This window comes from Rhinoraja longicauda, chromosome 27 (assembly GCF_053455715.1).
Source record: "Rhinoraja longicauda isolate Sanriku21f chromosome 27, sRhiLon1.1, whole genome shotgun sequence".
NCBI classification, from domain to species: Eukaryota; Metazoa; Chordata; class Chondrichthyes; order Rajiformes; family Arhynchobatidae; genus Rhinoraja; species Rhinoraja longicauda.
The window spans coordinates 20714405-20731243 of NC_135979.1; the positions used below are offsets into that span (position 1 = coordinate 20714405).

The 16839-nt window shown below is 38.2% G+C and overlaps 1 protein-coding gene across 2 annotated transcripts in view; it reads right to left on the minus strand.

The window, feature by feature from the left end:
* Positions 1-16839, minus strand: part of csmd2 (CUB and Sushi multiple domains 2) — a 1532573-nt gene that overhangs the window by 158633 nt on the left and 1357101 nt on the right. For both annotated transcript variants that reach the window (XM_078423311.1, XM_078423310.1), the window contains 4 exons: positions 14672-14788; positions 5604-5813; positions 2527-2715; positions 1406-1583 (listed from right to left, as the gene is read on the minus strand). In XM_078423311.1, coding sequence (XP_078279437.1) covers positions 1406-1583; positions 2527-2715; positions 5604-5813; positions 14672-14788 — 694 coding nt within the window. The remainder of the gene's footprint in view (positions 1-1405; positions 1584-2526; positions 2716-5603; positions 5814-14671; positions 14789-16839) is intronic.

A 16839-nucleotide genomic window follows, 5' to 3' on the forward strand; every position in this document is an offset into this window, starting at 1 on the left:
CCCACCAAAGTTCTGGTGAGATGCCTCCGAGACTGAAATATTTGATGCCTATTCTTCTTTGGCAAATTCTGCTTGTTTCTCGTCTCTCAAGAGTAACCAGTCAATGTTTTCTTCAATCTCCGTGGTTAAATGTGGCCCAGGACACATAAAGTCAGCTTGTCTCGGCTCTCAATTTACAGTGACAAGGACATCACCAGTGGGCATGCTGGTGGTACTAAATTAAATGATCTGTGCACTATTTACAGCGACTTTCAATCTATAGGTTAAGCCCTGTTGACATCCTTTTTGCTGATTAGTTCAAAGTTAAGTCTGGCGAAGAAAACAATAAATGAAAAAATGCTTAAAATACTCAATAGCTCAAGCAGCATTCGTGAAGAGAAAAAAAGCAGGCCTTATGTTTCAATTCAATGACCCTAGTCAGAGACAGGTGATGCAATGTGTTACAAGGAGCATTGGAGGAACACAATGGGTCAGGAAGCATCTGTGGTGGGAAATGGGCAGACAATGCTTCAGGTATGGACCCTTCTCTAGACGTCTTCATCTTTTGAGGAGAAATTGGGAGAAATAATGGGGCATTGAGTAATAATAGCAAAGTCTGTAATTGGAAGGCTGTCAGTGCCAGAAGTGGTAAAGGTATTTCAATAAAAGGCAAAACTAAGAGGCAAACATTCAAAAGAGAAGTGAAGCGTGGAAGATAAAGAGGGAAATGTTCTGACTACATGGTGTGGCAGTGCTTCGGCGATAGAAAGGTTGTAACTTGCTGCTCGAAATAGGAAAATAACCATCACCATCAAAGTGATTTGGACTTTAGCTGTCACCTGGTCTCTTCTGCGCTCACACTCCCAAGTTACTGGAACCTTTTCACACTTCGAAGAAGTGTTTTGCTTTGCATTTAGTTTAATTTAGTTTAGTTTAGAAATACTGCCCGGAAACAGGCCCTTCAGCCCACTGAGTCCGCACCGACCAGCGATCCCTGCACATTAACACTATCCCACACACACTAAGGCCAATTTGCACTTACACCAAGTCAATTTACCAATATACCTGTACGTCTTTGGAATGTGGGCGGAAACCAAAGATCTCGGAGAAAACCCACACAGGTCAAGGGGAGAACGTACAAACTCCGTACAGACAGCACCCGTTGTCGGGATCGAACCTAGGTCTCCGGCGCTGCAAGCACTGGAAGGCAACAACTCTATCGCTGTGCCACCATGCCGCCATTTCTGCCGAAGAGACCGGAAAACTATTCGCAAGATTCAATTCCACTAAATAAAACCCTCAGATGGGATGGTGCCTTTCAGTCATACGTGACTTTGCAGCTTTTGTAGGAGCAGGGGATTGGTGTGGTTGATGCGTTATATAATGTACCACAAAAGTTGGATCATGAGTGAATAAAAAATCATACCAAATAGTAATGAAGTCATTGCCAGGTTCTATTTGCAGCAGAGTTAAGTTGACATGAATCCCATAGCCCACGGGCACTATCACCAGCCAAGTACAGTCCAGTGAGTTTGGATATTCATTCGGATAGCCAGGAGAGTAGATTGTGCCATTGAGAGTTGTAATGTTGCCTCCACAGGGAACTGAAATCAGGAAAACAGCTTTCTTTAAGGCCACTAGTAATGATCAGCTCTAGTTAGAATTTTAAAAAACTGCGTCCTTGTAAAGAAAAAAAAAAAATTACACGTGTTTATAACGCATTTGTGACAGCCAAGTGCAAAAGATTGCAACACAAGAAATAATTACTGAGCAACAAACTTTCATTATTGGCAAAGAGGAAAATTAGACTCTCAGAGGATTAATGTTGCAGAACTAGCATGTGTTAACATTTGACTATTTACAAGCATTTTGATTGAAAATTTGAATTATTATAATTTTGGTAGCATTAGGAAAATCAAACATGCAAAAATGTTGTTAGAATCATTCAAGCCTCTAACAAAATGAAGTGTATTACTATGGGAAAGAGTTCCTTACAAAATAATGGGATAATATTTATACGACAAAACATATTAGTCTGATATATTATGAGAAAAAGCTCAGTATATGTAGTGTTAATATTTGCACATAGATTAAAATATTATTCAAAATACTTATTAAGCACACCTATAAGAGGGCATATTACAAGTATCATGATTTGCTTTTTAGTTAATTGCAATGCATTTGTCATTCTGCTAAAGTCATTCATTGTCAAAATCTACTGGCATCAGTACAGTACTTGATTCCATGTACCTTCACAATTAACTTCATTATTGCCTCTTTCTTTATAATATCCATATCAGGAGGGGAAAAAGATGCAATTTAAATGCAAATATTTCACTTAGCATGTGAAGCATCTCTGTCAATAAAAGACGCTAACTCGTAGCCAACCAATTTATATTGATTTGACGATATGATTTACAAAGGCAAATTATTATTCTTGGACATGCAAATTGTCAATTACCATCTTTTTGCCATCTCACTGCCAAACATTTCATGTTACAAGATTAAATAAATGACCACTGACAACAATAAAAAGTAAAATCGTACCTTCACATCTCGGTATAGGATAATCCCAATTTCTGTCAATTCCATGCCGACAGTTTAAAACCATATGGCCAACCAGATGATACCCTGGGAAACACTCAAATGAAATTGATTGTCCAACATTGTAACCAGATTCCATGACAAAGCCATTTGCAAATGGGTGTGGGTCAGGGCATTCGTGCAACTCGTAAGCTGAAATGAAATTGGTCCATGTTAATACTTTTATGAAGCTTGCAAAATTCAGACTGTCATGCTCCCAAATGATTAAGCATAATGTAAAGTTACCAAACTCAAGAAAAGGTTATGAGCAAAACACAAAGTGCTGGAGGAATTCAGGTGGTCAGTGGCATCTGTGCAGGGAATGGGCAAGCGATTTGTTTGGTTCGGGACCCTTCTTCAGACTGATTGTAGCTGAGAAAGAAAGCTGTAGAAACTGGAAAAGAGAGGAGGGGTGGGACAAAGACTGATGTGATAGGTGGATTTAGGTGAGGGAGGCTTGATTTTCAGATGGATGGAGTAAGTGACAAAGTGGAGAGATGTAAAGGGGACAAAAGGGTGTTAGATAAGGTGAGGAGAGGAGTTAAATGTGACACGATTGGGAGGGATAGAGGTGGAAGGGGGCAGGGAGAGCAGAGGGGAAAAAGAGGGGATGAAGGAGAAATGAGTGACTCAGGGATGGGAAATGAGTGCATAAAGGGGAGAAAGGGAGCAGAGTGACTGGAACAGAATCGTGGGTGTAACGGATGTGCACTGGGATGGAGTGTGTGGGGGGGGGGGGGGGGGGGAGACAAGAAAGAGGGGGTGGGGGCAAGTGTTCACTTAAACTTGAACAATTAAGTATTCACACCAATGGGTTAAAATTTACCCAAGTGGAATATTCAATCTAATACCCAAGAGTAATGAGTTGGCTTCATTATACCTTCAGTAAGCGTCGATGTTTTATTTTATAATGCAATCACTAAACCATAGAAATCAATCAATTGGCCCTAAGAAACCATTTATTCACAAAATGCTGGAGTAACTCAGCAGGTCAGGCAGCATCTCGGGAGAGAAGGAATGGGTGACGTTTCGGGTCGAGACCCTTCTTCAGACTGATGTCGGGGGGTGGGACAAAGGAAGGATATAGGTGGAGACAGGAAGATAGAGGGAGATCTGGGAAGGAGGAGGGGAAGGGAGGGACAGAGGGACTATCTAAAGTTGGAGAAGTCGATTTTCATACCGCTGGGCTGCAAACTGCCCAGGCGAAATATGAGGTGCTGTTCCTCCAATTTCCGGTGGGCCTCACTATGGCACTGGAGGAGGCCCATGACAGAAAGGTCAGACTGGGAATGGGAGGGGGAGTTGAAGTGCTCGGCCACCGGGAGATCAGTTTGGTTAATGCGGACCGAGCGCAGGTGTTCAGCGAAGCGATCGCCGAGCCTGCGCTTGGTTTCGCCGATGTAAAAGGAAAACTAGATGTTCATTCATGAAACCATGTTCATTCATGAAACCATGTTCATTCATGCTGCAACAGCAAACATTTTAAACACTTACTTCACCCTGCATGTCTATGGGAGAGTGGCATAGGATTATACAATAAAATTTGCATTATGCATTGTAAAACCGTACATTAATTGATACTCTGTTCATACAAATGGGTTCACTTTGCAGGAAGTTAGTTAATGGGAAATCTCATTAATGTAACTGATTCAGAATACAGCTTCAGCTCTGGGCAAGTGATACAAGCCGGCTGACCTAATCCATTAGCAGTCGACCAATGTACAATGACACACAAAGAAATAGAAAGATGCTGCTTATCTCAAAAAAGCTCTAACAAATCTTTTTAAGGCCAATCATACAAATTTATTGACATCATTAAATATAGTGCACTGCATTCAATGTTCACAATGTGGCTTCCTCTACAGTGGAGAAGTCAAAGGTAGATTGGGTGATTGCTTTGTGGAAAATACCGGGTGAGGAGGGTAGCTTTGAGGAGCACTTGTGTCAGTCTACAGGAGTTTCCAGTTTTATGCCACTTTAATTCACCATCCCAATCTCACTGTGGCCTTCCAATTTATGGTCTCCTGCACTTGAACAACAACACCTAATTTTCAGTCTGTGCAACATTGCAACCTGCAGGACTCAGTGCTGAAATGTCCACCTTTCAATACATTGCTTTTTCTTGCTGTTTAAATGGGAACTAGCTATTTTTGTGATCATCCCTTACATTTTTTGTTGTACAGTCAGACTGCACAATACTGCCCAGACAATGCAGCATTAGTGACCCATTACACAGATAATGAATTAATCTTACCTATTTTACCTCATCTTACCACATTTTATCGCCCTTTCAGAAAAATTACCTTTGTTCCGCCCACCACCCTGCCTCACCTTCCTTCCCTTCTGTGCAGCCACTAATTTATGTCTTCCTGCAGACACTAACTGGTTTCTTTCTTTCTCATTTCTGAAGAATGGTACCAGATCCAAGCATTAATCGATCCTTTTTCCACACGCAGTTCCTGCTGAGTATTTCCAGCAAATTCTGCTTTTAAGATTTCCAGCATCTCGTTTTTTTTTAAATTTGAGAAGTTTGATCATTAGACGATAGAAAATACTTAAAACATTTGATTTTTAGTTATTCTTTTCCATATAATAAAAGAGGCCTCTGTAGGCCTCACCTCACCCATGCCTGTACGCTGAACTGATATTGAATGTTATTCTCTACATTCTCCATTTGCCCAGTTGAAAATCAGCTCGGTTTTTAACAAGGGCTATATTATTCAACTCTCACAACTCTAGTCTGTTCTCAGTTATTCATCTTGATCAACTTTGATATGTGTAAGGACATTTCTGCTCTTCAGGATCATTGGTGGAAACTTTGGTAAACAATTACAGAGGTGAAATCAGATTTATGGACAATAGAGAATAGACAATAGGTGTAGGAGTAGGCCATTCGGCCCTTCGAGCCAACACCACCATTCAATGTGATCATGGCTGATCATTCTCAATCAGTACCCCGTTCCTGGGCCTTCTCCCCAGAAGATTTGAAACTCTAATACCACACATACGTACATACTTGTCAACATCTGCATAAGCCTTACCTTGGTACATGAGTTTGAAGCCTGGTTTGTTTTCGGAATGATCACTGTGGAAGTATATGGTTGTCCCGTGAGACGTCGACATTAGAGGAGGTGGAAGGTCAGCTCCACTGAACCTGCCCATTACAGAACTCGTGTCGTGTGGCCCATTCCGAATTTCAATGAAATCGTGGTTAGGTTCAGTGGAGAAGTTCAGAAATTCAATATAGGTGCCTGCAAACAAGAAATGCAATGAAGGTCGTGAGTTTTAGAGTTTTTTTGTTTAGTTTTAGAGGGACAACATGAAAACAGGCCCTTTGGCCCACCGAGTCCTCATTGACCATCGATCACTATGTTATTCCACACTTCCCAGAGCTAAAGAAATATTTTACAATTATTCCAGCACCTTCTCTTTGCGCAAACAAGCAGTCAGTACTGATGATTATGATGGAGATTGTTTTTCACAGAACATAGAACCATAGAAAAATAGGTGTAGGTGAAGGCCACTCGGCCCTTCGAGCCAGCACCACCATTCAATATGGTCATGGCTGATCATCTAAAATCAGTACCCCATTCCTGCTTTTTCCCCATATCCCTTGATTCCTTTAGCCCTAAGAGCTAAATCTAACTCCCTCTTGAATACCTTGACGATCTCATAATCAATAATGGATAGTTTTTCTATCCTTACACATCAGACTCTATATCAATGAGTCAACAATGCAGTGTAAAAGAGGGTAATTCCCTAAAAATGCACTTCAGTTTTCCAGTGAGGAGCTCAGAAGGAGATACACCTGACATTCACAATATATTTTCCAATTTTACTTTCCATAGAACCCGCTGACATGTAAATTAGTAAATGAAAGGATCTATTAACATTAGTTGAATCGTGGACAGGGGTGCAGTGATATCACAATAAATAAACCTGGTAGACCGGTCCTTCTGTCAGAAAGTTACTCCTTTGTGCTGACCAAAAATGAGGTTGAGAATTTCATGATAAAGATTCACTTAGGAGAACCATTAGGAGATGTTGCACACTTTTGACTAGAAACAAACCAGATATCAGGGAAAGGGAGTCTCATTTAATTGAATGTCACTGCGAGAATTTCAATGGAAGAAAATGAAATGAGCTCAAAATTCATACAAATGAGTCTGTTGTAGCTATCCAGAAAATTACTGCATGTTTATTCAAAATCGACTTCAGTCATGGATAAAATGGATCCTATTAAAAGAAGCTGAAGAAAACATTGCATGTTGTTGAATATAAATGAGGTGCAATAGCACTTCACATTATTTCTTAATAAATGTGTAATATTTAAATCAGTATTTCAATTCTGTCATCTGAGTGTTTGCTAAGTGCATAATAACTGACCAGGCTGTACATACCATGATAGGCAGTGACTGTGCAAAAGTATAATAAAATCTGATCATTAAACATAATATAATGTGATGAGCTGTCAGGGTGTGATTTTAAATGTTTAAGTGCTGGTTTAAGACACTTCAGTTTTGCTCCCTCGATCCACATTTCTTTATCATTTACTGACTTGTAATTACTCACTTCATTTTTATATTGTCTAGCCTTCATGCATTCTTCTAATGGCAATTCACCCAGAGCAGCAAAGTACATTTAAAATTGCAAGTTAAAAGTTTTCTTCTATTGAAATATTTACCCCAAATTTATAATTGCCAGATTTTGTCCCATTCCACCTCTTTTCCAGCTTTCCGCCCCCTACTACAATTAGTCTGAAGAAGGGTCCTGACCCGAAATGTCATCTATCCATGAGCTCCTGAGTGCTGTCTGACCCAATTAGTTACTCTGGCACTTTGTGTTTTTCTTTCACACTTGCAATATTCCACAGAATAAATTTCAGATGCAAAGTCTCGCACTCTCAATACTCTACAGTGTCATTAACGCAACAAAGGATGAATTAATATTCATGTATTTTCTCATTCCAATGGCGGAAAAGTTCAAGATGGAGACTTCTGATATCTCCCATGGTTCTTGATCACATTATGCAAGACGACCTTGTAAAAAGAACACTGGTGTAACGTACAATAACGAAGGCGCACTGCCTTCTCAATTCACTTGTTCTTAGCTTAATGTGGTTTTCCAGAACAGGAATCTAATCGGGCCAAATCTTACCTGAATATCAATAACATATCAATTGTGTGTATATTATCAGTGCACAAATTGGCCTGGAAACTAAGTGATTTGGTGACTTTTGCAGGTTGATTTAAGCACCTCCACAGTTTCATCCTATAAGCAAAATCCATGCCTTAGTCTCCCTGCTATTCTAAAGATTTTGTTGGATTTGCACAATAATTGCCCATTGATTTTACTATCCAAGTGATAGAAAGACAAAATCACCTCAAAATGATAACAACATTTAATTCAGGGAAGTTTGATGTCACATGATAAGTTGTGTTTAATGGACCAATGAGTTCTACGGCTGACACATCATTAAAAGGTGCTCGAAGCGCAAAAGTCAGTCTGTGTTGAATTAGCAGGTTTATCAGGAAATGATACAGACACTATAATTCGTCTCAGCAGATCATTAAAGCACAGACCAACCTCAGCATTGGTTTGGTAAGAACATTCTTGGGTTGAACTGTGATACTCTTCAGAATAACCTCTAGATGCTGCCAAGTTCATGTACAAATAATAAGTGTTTGGATGCCTGATCATAGTATAAAACAGGGAGCTAATGCCTTTAAGAAAATATAGGAAAGAAGAGTTCTAAATCAGAGTGTTATAATGGACCTTCTCTTGGAGGATAAATTATATTTTCAATGGTTGACCCAAATCAATAACTAGTTCACAGCAGGAGGTACATTTGAACAAATGAAACATATTTAACATTCTTTTTATAGAACAATATCTCTCTGCCACATTGTGCCTTTGAAAAATAATCAGAATTCAATAAAAAGTAACACTGCCAGGTACTTCTCTTTGATAACAAAGAGGCACACCACTGCACACTGAAGAGTTACCCTCTGAAAAACTGTCTGAGAAACTAATGTTCACTGAATCAAATTTTCATTCATTCATTTCATCTTACAGATTTATACAAATTCATGAGAGGAATAGATCGGGTAGACGCACAGAGTCTCTTGCCCAGAGTAGGGGAATCAAGAACCAGAGGACATAGGTTTAAGGTGAGGGGGGAAAAGAGTTAAACGGAAACGGAGGCGTATTTTTTTTCACACAAAGGGTGGTGGGTGTCTGGAACGAGCTGTTGGAGGAGGTAGTTGAGGCAGGGATGATCGCACCATTTAAGAAACATTTGGACAGATACATGGATAAGATAAGTTTAGAGAGATATGGGGCAAATGCAGGTATGAGCTAGTGTAGATGGGACATGTTGGCCGGTGTGGGCAAGTTGGACCGAAGGGCCTGTTTCCACACGGTATGACTCTATGACACTTCCAACAAGCACAGAATGAAATGCCAGAAATGATACTAAATGCCTCCTTGCATTATCTACATGTGATGTGACAAATGATCATGATATGTGCCTCTTTTCTTTTCCTCAACAAAGAAGCTTGTCAAATTGGCATTCCTAAAAGCGTTCTAACATTTAATGTTGCTGATAAATATCACTCTTTTCCTTTTTACCAAGTATTCATACTTTATTGCAATTAGTAATTTAGTGCAATGGTTGGATTTAATTCTTTTGTATGAAATGAACTTGTATTTTTGTACAATACAAATTTATATTTTACGAGAGGAGTTTTTACAGATACAAACACATCTCAAAATATAACGTGAGTGAAACCAACCAATTCAAATAAAATACATAGTTGATGTTTCGGGTCAACACCCATCCTCAGACAGGTCTGAAAAAGGGTCTCGACCCAAAACGTCACCTATTCCTTTTCTCCAGAGATGCTGTCTGACCCGCTGAGTTACTTCATATTTTCATGTCTATCTTCGATTTAAACCAGCATCTGCAGTTCCTTCCTATACAAATAAAATACATGTTTGTGGCTTTCTATAACAGTTTAATAGCAACACAGTATTCTATATTCAGATAATAGGGGTAGCACAGGAACAGGAATAGGCCACTCAGCACCTTAGCCCTGCTCTTCATAAGTTCTAGGAGCAGTAATAGACCATTTGGCCCATCAAGTCTACTCCGTTATTTAATCATGGCTCATCTATCTTTCCCTCTCAACCCCATTCTCCTGCTTTCTCCCTTGATTAGATGCTACTGGCTGATCTACATTTCAAATCTACTTTCCTATCTTTGCTCCTCAATCGCTCATATATCAGAAATCAATTGTGCAATGGATGCTAACATTGCCCCAAAACCCACCATTTATTTGGATGTGGAGCAAGTTGGGTGACATGGATTCTGCATTTTCATATTTTGTATGATAACCTTTGTAACTTAGTGGTGGTTTTGAGAGACCACTTACTTTAGCTTGTAATTTATCAATCCATGGAACGAATACAAATTTTCATCTTCAAATTCTGAGTATCCTTATGTTCCCCTCCTCAGTGCACTAATTAAAGGAGTATTGTCCATCAGGGTTTTATTTTCAAATTATTTTGAGAAAGAGCAGATTTTATTTAACAGAAAATCAGGTAAATTGACAAAGTTTGACATTTAACATGACAAGATTTCTTTGCTTGCTTCCCATTTCCCCTTTGGTCTTCTAAGGCCTGATGTTATGGATTCTTACTCCACACCAGATAATGCACCAGAAGGCACTGATTTAAGATTCAGCATTGCATTAGCTTTGCAATTCACTTCGCTATGCTCATACTTGCTCACTTTCTGATGTTTGTTCACTGGACTGTTAATGACTTTCTGTTCTTTTTTTCATTTGATGTAAAGTATAACAATCATCAGTTCACCACAGAAACAAAACAAGCAGCCTAAACATTGCTCCAGTATCAGAATTTAATTTAAAAAAAATAAAACCTGTTTTCACATCTAGCTGAAACCAGGACCAGGATTTCTGCAGTCAACTCAAACACATCAAACAGGCCATGTTTGCTCATATATTATCGTACTAAATAAAACATCTTATCCACATATCATACTGATTGTTCCTCTATTAGTCAATCAGCAATTCCCTTCATGAAACGTTAAACAGCTGAATTTCACAGCAATTAAACTAACCACAGATTAACAGATACTGTTTATCTGGACACATTGAGAAATACCTTGTACAAATAAGTGGACATTGTGAAAAACTCATCTGATGTTAATTCTGATGTATCATTCTATGCTGCAATAATTCAGCAGAATGGAATAATTACATGAGAGGACATGCAAAGATCCAGCTGATTCTATCCAACAAGGTGGCACAGTGGCACAGTGGTAGAGTTGCTGCCTTGCAGTGCCAGAGACCCGGGTTCGATCCTGACTACGAGCCTGTCTGCATGGAGTTTGTAAGTGATCTGTGTGGGTTTTCTCCGGGTGCTCCGATTTCCTCCCACACTCCAAAGACGTACAGGTTTGCAGGCTAATTGGCTTGGTATAAAAATGTCAATTGTCCCTAGTGTGTGTAGAATAGTGCAAGCACATGGGGATTGCTGGTCGGCATGGACTCAGTGGGCCAAAGGGTCTGTTTCTGCATTGTACCTCTAAACTAAACAAAGTCAGGTCATTCATGATTTAGCATCTGATTGCAAAGTAACTGGGATAGAAATGCTGACATATTTGCACACCAGGCCAAACATAGTGTCCAGTTATATGGGAAAAAAAGTCCCTTCAAATTTGCCCTAAAACTGAAATATGTGCAAGCAGCTATCTGCAGAAATGTGTAAGATGTGAACACATGCCTATCCATCAAAGCACCACAAATTTGAGGAGCAGAGAGAACTTGCATTTATATAGGATGTGACATTTTATCCCCAGGAGGATATAAAGTGATTTATTGCAAATGAATTGCGTTTGAAATGTAGTCAATGCAGGCAAAGGCATCAGCCAAATTATGCACAGCAACATTCCACAAATAATAAATATGATAAACAAGTAATTCGTTTATTTTAATGATGTTTATTGAGGTAGGAATATTGAAGAACAATTCAGAAAATATCTCTGTTTATATTTCATTGGTGCTTTTAGGATGTTTATAACCACTGAGATAGTTTAGTTTAATAGCATCTCCAATAATGCAGCACTTAACATTCCATTGATGGCCTGTGTTGTTCTGGTGGAGTGGGAATGGACAACATAACCTCAGATGAAGAATGCCATTGATAGGAGAACAGACAGGGAGTTTGTTATAAAAGGGATCACTATAAATAAGTAATTTATGTATATTATAGTGATATGACATGCATGTCAATATCTTGGATCACTCCCAGCAAACATCAACTTTGAAGTCTAGTTAGTTCTAGAAATTTAACATTAGAACATGAGAAAACTTTCTTTCGTGGCCAATTCGCTAAGTCACCAATGATCAAAACTGAAATAAAATTCCGAGTCTGTCTGTTTCATCCCTGAATCAGTAATGACTATATTACCTGGCAGTTCACATGGTCCAATTAGTGAAACAGCCTGTAAGAAGGATTGTTTACTGACCAAGTTAATGCAATACACATTTAAGTGGCCACTGTTTTCCAAATGAATGGAATAAATAATGCAATTATTTGCGGATGATATTTAAATATGTTTGCAGTGAGTAATTCTGATTCAATTAAAAAGATGTGAAGAATCTTGATCCAATCAATAGATTATAAATCAAGTTTGATAAATTAATTTGTGTGCGATATATGTCATTGATGAAGGCAAAAAATAAATAAGGCAATCACTAATAAAATGTATAACCAGTATAAGAGGCAGCAGAGAAAGCAAATAATGATTCAATGAGATACTTCAAAGACCAATTAGAGTGAAACAAATTTTAACTATTTGGAAAGGGGTATAAATCCATTAAATGTTTCTTGAGGTACTGTCTCATAAAAAGATGATCAACAAATAATAAGAAAATCATTTATTGTGTACAAATGGCCTTCAAAGTATGAGTGCCATAAAAAAACCTGTCAATGTTTGGGGAAATTCATATCCATACAGTGCCCCAGTACAAGTTGCTATTGCCTCCATTGCAAAGTAAAAGGATCTTTTACTTTGAGAGGGGATCTTATAGAGACATATAAAATTATAAAAGGACTGGACAAGCTAGATGCAGGAAAAATGTTCCCAATGTTGGGGGAGTCCAGAACCAGGGGCCACAGTCTTAGAATAAAGAGGAGGCCATTTAAAACTGAGGTGAGAAGGAACTTTTTCACTCAGAGAGTTGTGAATTTGTGGAATTCTTTGCCACAGAGGGCAGTGGAGTCCAAATCACTGGATGAATTTAAAAGAGAGTTAGATAGAGCTCTGGGGGCTTGTGGATCCAAGGGATATGGGGAGAAGTTGGGCACAGGTTATTGATTGTGGATGATCAGCCATGATCACAATAAATGACGGTGCTGGCTCGAAGGGCCGAATGCCCTCCTCTTGCACCTTGTTTCTATGTTTCTATGATTCAATGATACCTTATTGTCACCTGTACCTAGGTACAGCGAAATGCTTTTTTTTTTCATACAAGCTGGTAAAATCACACAGCAGACTTCACCCAGGCAGTATACAAGAGTTGCCATGTTTCTGGTGCTGACAGAGTTACAAAAATTCACTGAACATTGCATTGATATTTGGGCAAAGATCAGGTTTTGTGCTTTCTCTATAGCTGGTGCGCTGATTTATCGATTTGAGTCAGGCACACAACACGAACAATGGCCACAACTGGCCTCCATCCCATCTGAAATTCACAGCACTATTGGGAGATGCACAAGCTTGCACCTTTGCATGATCAGTTATGTGTATGTGACAAATAAACGACTATTGACTATTGATTGGGTATGTGCCGACATATAGACAATGGTGTTTTGATCTTAAAAGACGCTGCAGTGATCGATGCCCACAGCTAACAAATACATATCATCACCATCTATTGACTTCTGCTCCACCAACTAATTGCTGGGGTCAGATAGAAACATTAACCCCAAGGTACATTGCTGGATTTCACAACACTCTTAAAATCAGGTCAGAAGCACCAAAATCATAATCAGCTTGAAATGTCTCTTCAATTGTTGCACCATTAACAGTATTTAAAATCAATCCAATTATTTAACCTCCCAGCAGCATCAAATAACTTACCATCACATGCAGTAAATGTTCCCCTGAATTGTCATTGGAATTAAATATAAACCACAAGATATAAATTAATAGATTTATATTTTATTATATATTATATATTTTATTATATATTTTATAATTTATTAATAAATTAATAGATTTACCCGCCATGATATCATCATTCCATTAATAATAATAATATTTTTTTATTTGTCATATGTAGGTTGGCACAGGGTCAACGAAACAATGAAATGTATTTGACAAGACAACGGGTCACCTCAGCAGTAAAATTCCAATGATAGATAAGATAAAAATGACATTAGTAAGGTAAAAAAGACAATATTAAAATAATCAACATATTGCCAAAAGCATTGTGACAATTTTGTAAGTAACTTGATCACTAATGTGAATCCAGTTGTTTATCCACCTCTATCAAAAAAACATTAATACATGAAAAAAAAACTAGCAATGAATGTTAGGGCTTTGCTACTGTGCAAATCTTCATATAATTAACAATGTAATGATTGACAATATAATGTCATGATTCTCTGAACTTTTGCACCACTGAGGTCTTGCTGAATAAATATGTTTATGCAGAATAAAGAACAAGTCAGTTTTCTGTCTGTATTAACAGGGGAATATTGTGTGAACTTCTTTGTTGATAATTTGATGAATTATTTGATGACTGCCAGAACTCTTTCATTTGAGAGTACACTGTGCTTCTTTTGTTTGCTTTGAACTATCACTTGAGGAGAAAGGATGTCATCTGTTGTCTCAAAAGCATCAAGATGAAGTAGCAGAATGTCATTGTTCAGTTTTGCTTCTAACATTCGACCCAATATAAAAACCCTCAATAAGACAAATAACTTTGTTTGTTGAAATTATACTTTGTACCATTTGCTGAATGCAGCATGCAACAGCAGATGAGGTGGCTTCTACTTTTCTCGCCATGCAACTTACCATATCCAACTTCAAGTGAAATCTTCCAAACACAATCCATGTTACTGGGATAATTTCCTGGGAAACCTGGACTCAGGATTACGTCATTGACATCCATGAAAATCCCTCCACATTGTGCTTGAAGAAAGAAAAAGGAAAACAAATGTGCAGATCAAGAATTAAGAAGCAGGAGCAGTGCTTAAGGTATAGAATGAGGAAAGGCCAGGGTAAAAATGAATCTTATTCCACTCATCTTGCCAACTCATATATAGTGAGAAGAGGATTAATTTTGAAGACCAGTGTTCTTAGCTGGTAGGATGCATCTGAAATTAAATCCAATGCTTGCTGGTGAAGAAAAGTTTAAGGTTATGTGAAAATGAGGACTTCTAAATTATGTTAAATTGCCTTTTTTAGCAGTCTTCCAAATTCAACATCAAAGGCATCATAATGACTAACTCTGCACAGGATTCTTAAAGAACTGCACCAGCAACAGTACCATTTCTATAACATTTCAAAACAAATTATACAAAACTGCAGATGCGGTGCCATCGGGTTTCCAATGTTCATTGACATCAATCAATTCTCTTTAATCTTTTGCCACACCAGACTTCTTCCTAAATCATGGTTTCAGGCCAAAGCCCTATTTATACAGACACTTGGGGCCTAATTTCAAAATGGCCTGAGGCCTCCCAGTTCAAGAATCTTTAGCATCAACACCTTCACAGCAGAACCTAGTTAACTGAAATCTAGAAAGTTATTAGGTTTATATTCAGTTCATCAACTTAACAGAAATAAAATGATGGGGAAAATCAAATCTCATCTTTGGTAATTTTACTGAAAATGGCACCTTGAGTTTAAGTGTTGAGCAAGGTTTACCTCACCCACTAAAATTCACAATGATAGGACTTTTATCCCTTATGTTTTCTCCTAAAGCCAAATGACTGACTTGGTACCACACTTGGTAATATTTTTTAAAAGTCTCAAAACCTTTTTGTACAAAAATATCATAAAATTAGAAGCACACTGCAGAACATGACAAACACCCCCTAACATTTAAAACAGTTTAAATAGGATGGATTGAGCTGCTGGAGGAGGTAGTAGAGGCAGGGACTATCGCAACATCTAAGAAGTACATGGATAGGACAGGTTTTTGCGGGCTTTTGGCCAAATGTAGGCAAGTGGGGCTAATGGAGATGGGACATGTTGGTCGGTGTGGGTATGTTGTTTCCACACGGTATGAATCTCTCTCTCCATATTGCAAATATTTTAATGACGTACAAACAATATGAGCAGAAACAGACATCTGTTCTGTTGGACGAAGCTTGAATAATTATAACACCAGCTTGGGTACTGATCCACATTGAATGAATGCAACTGATGAGTAGATACTACGATAACACCTCCCCCACTTGCTGTCGTTATCTCCATCCACCTGCTTTTTTTATCAGACTTATCCATAAAACACAAGTTGCTAGATTTCACTACATATCGCTCATTAGATCTTAAAAGTGATCATCTTTATTGATTGACAAAAATAAAATCCTTTGGCAACCATTGTTTATTGAAAATTCATTCAAGTAACTTTAGTCCATGCTCGAAAGCCTTTAACCAGAGCAAATATAAGCACATTTGAAAACTTAATTAATCCACTCTTCTCCATTTTAAGAACATTCTTAAGGTCTTGGGCACATTTGATAATTCGTCTTTTTTCAGGTCAGAGACTGATGTACTATTCATTAGATACCCGCAGACATATAATAGTTTTCTATTCTCTGCACACTTAATCCAAATATCGGACATGTCAGTGGTAATGTGCCTTTGGATTGAGGATTAGTTTTCAGCAAACTCAAAGACACCATTAGATACAATTGGTCAACTTAGTTTATACAAATAGATCCCACTCATCTCTGCTGTAAATGTATGGATTAAGTAACATTTCAGCAATACTTGTTGCCCCTGGTTTACATTTCATCTTACCAGTTATCCCTAAACAAAATGTATTCAGTTCTGGCTTTATATAAATTACAATGCCACCATTTATAATTGTTGTGGTTTGGTCACATAGTTTTCTCATTCATTGTTGTCCAATTTAACATTACCACCATCAGTGAACTAAAATGGTACATATTGCAACATCTTAAAAATTTATTGGTCAACAGAGGTTTGTGGAGGTGGTGTGGAGGGATCAA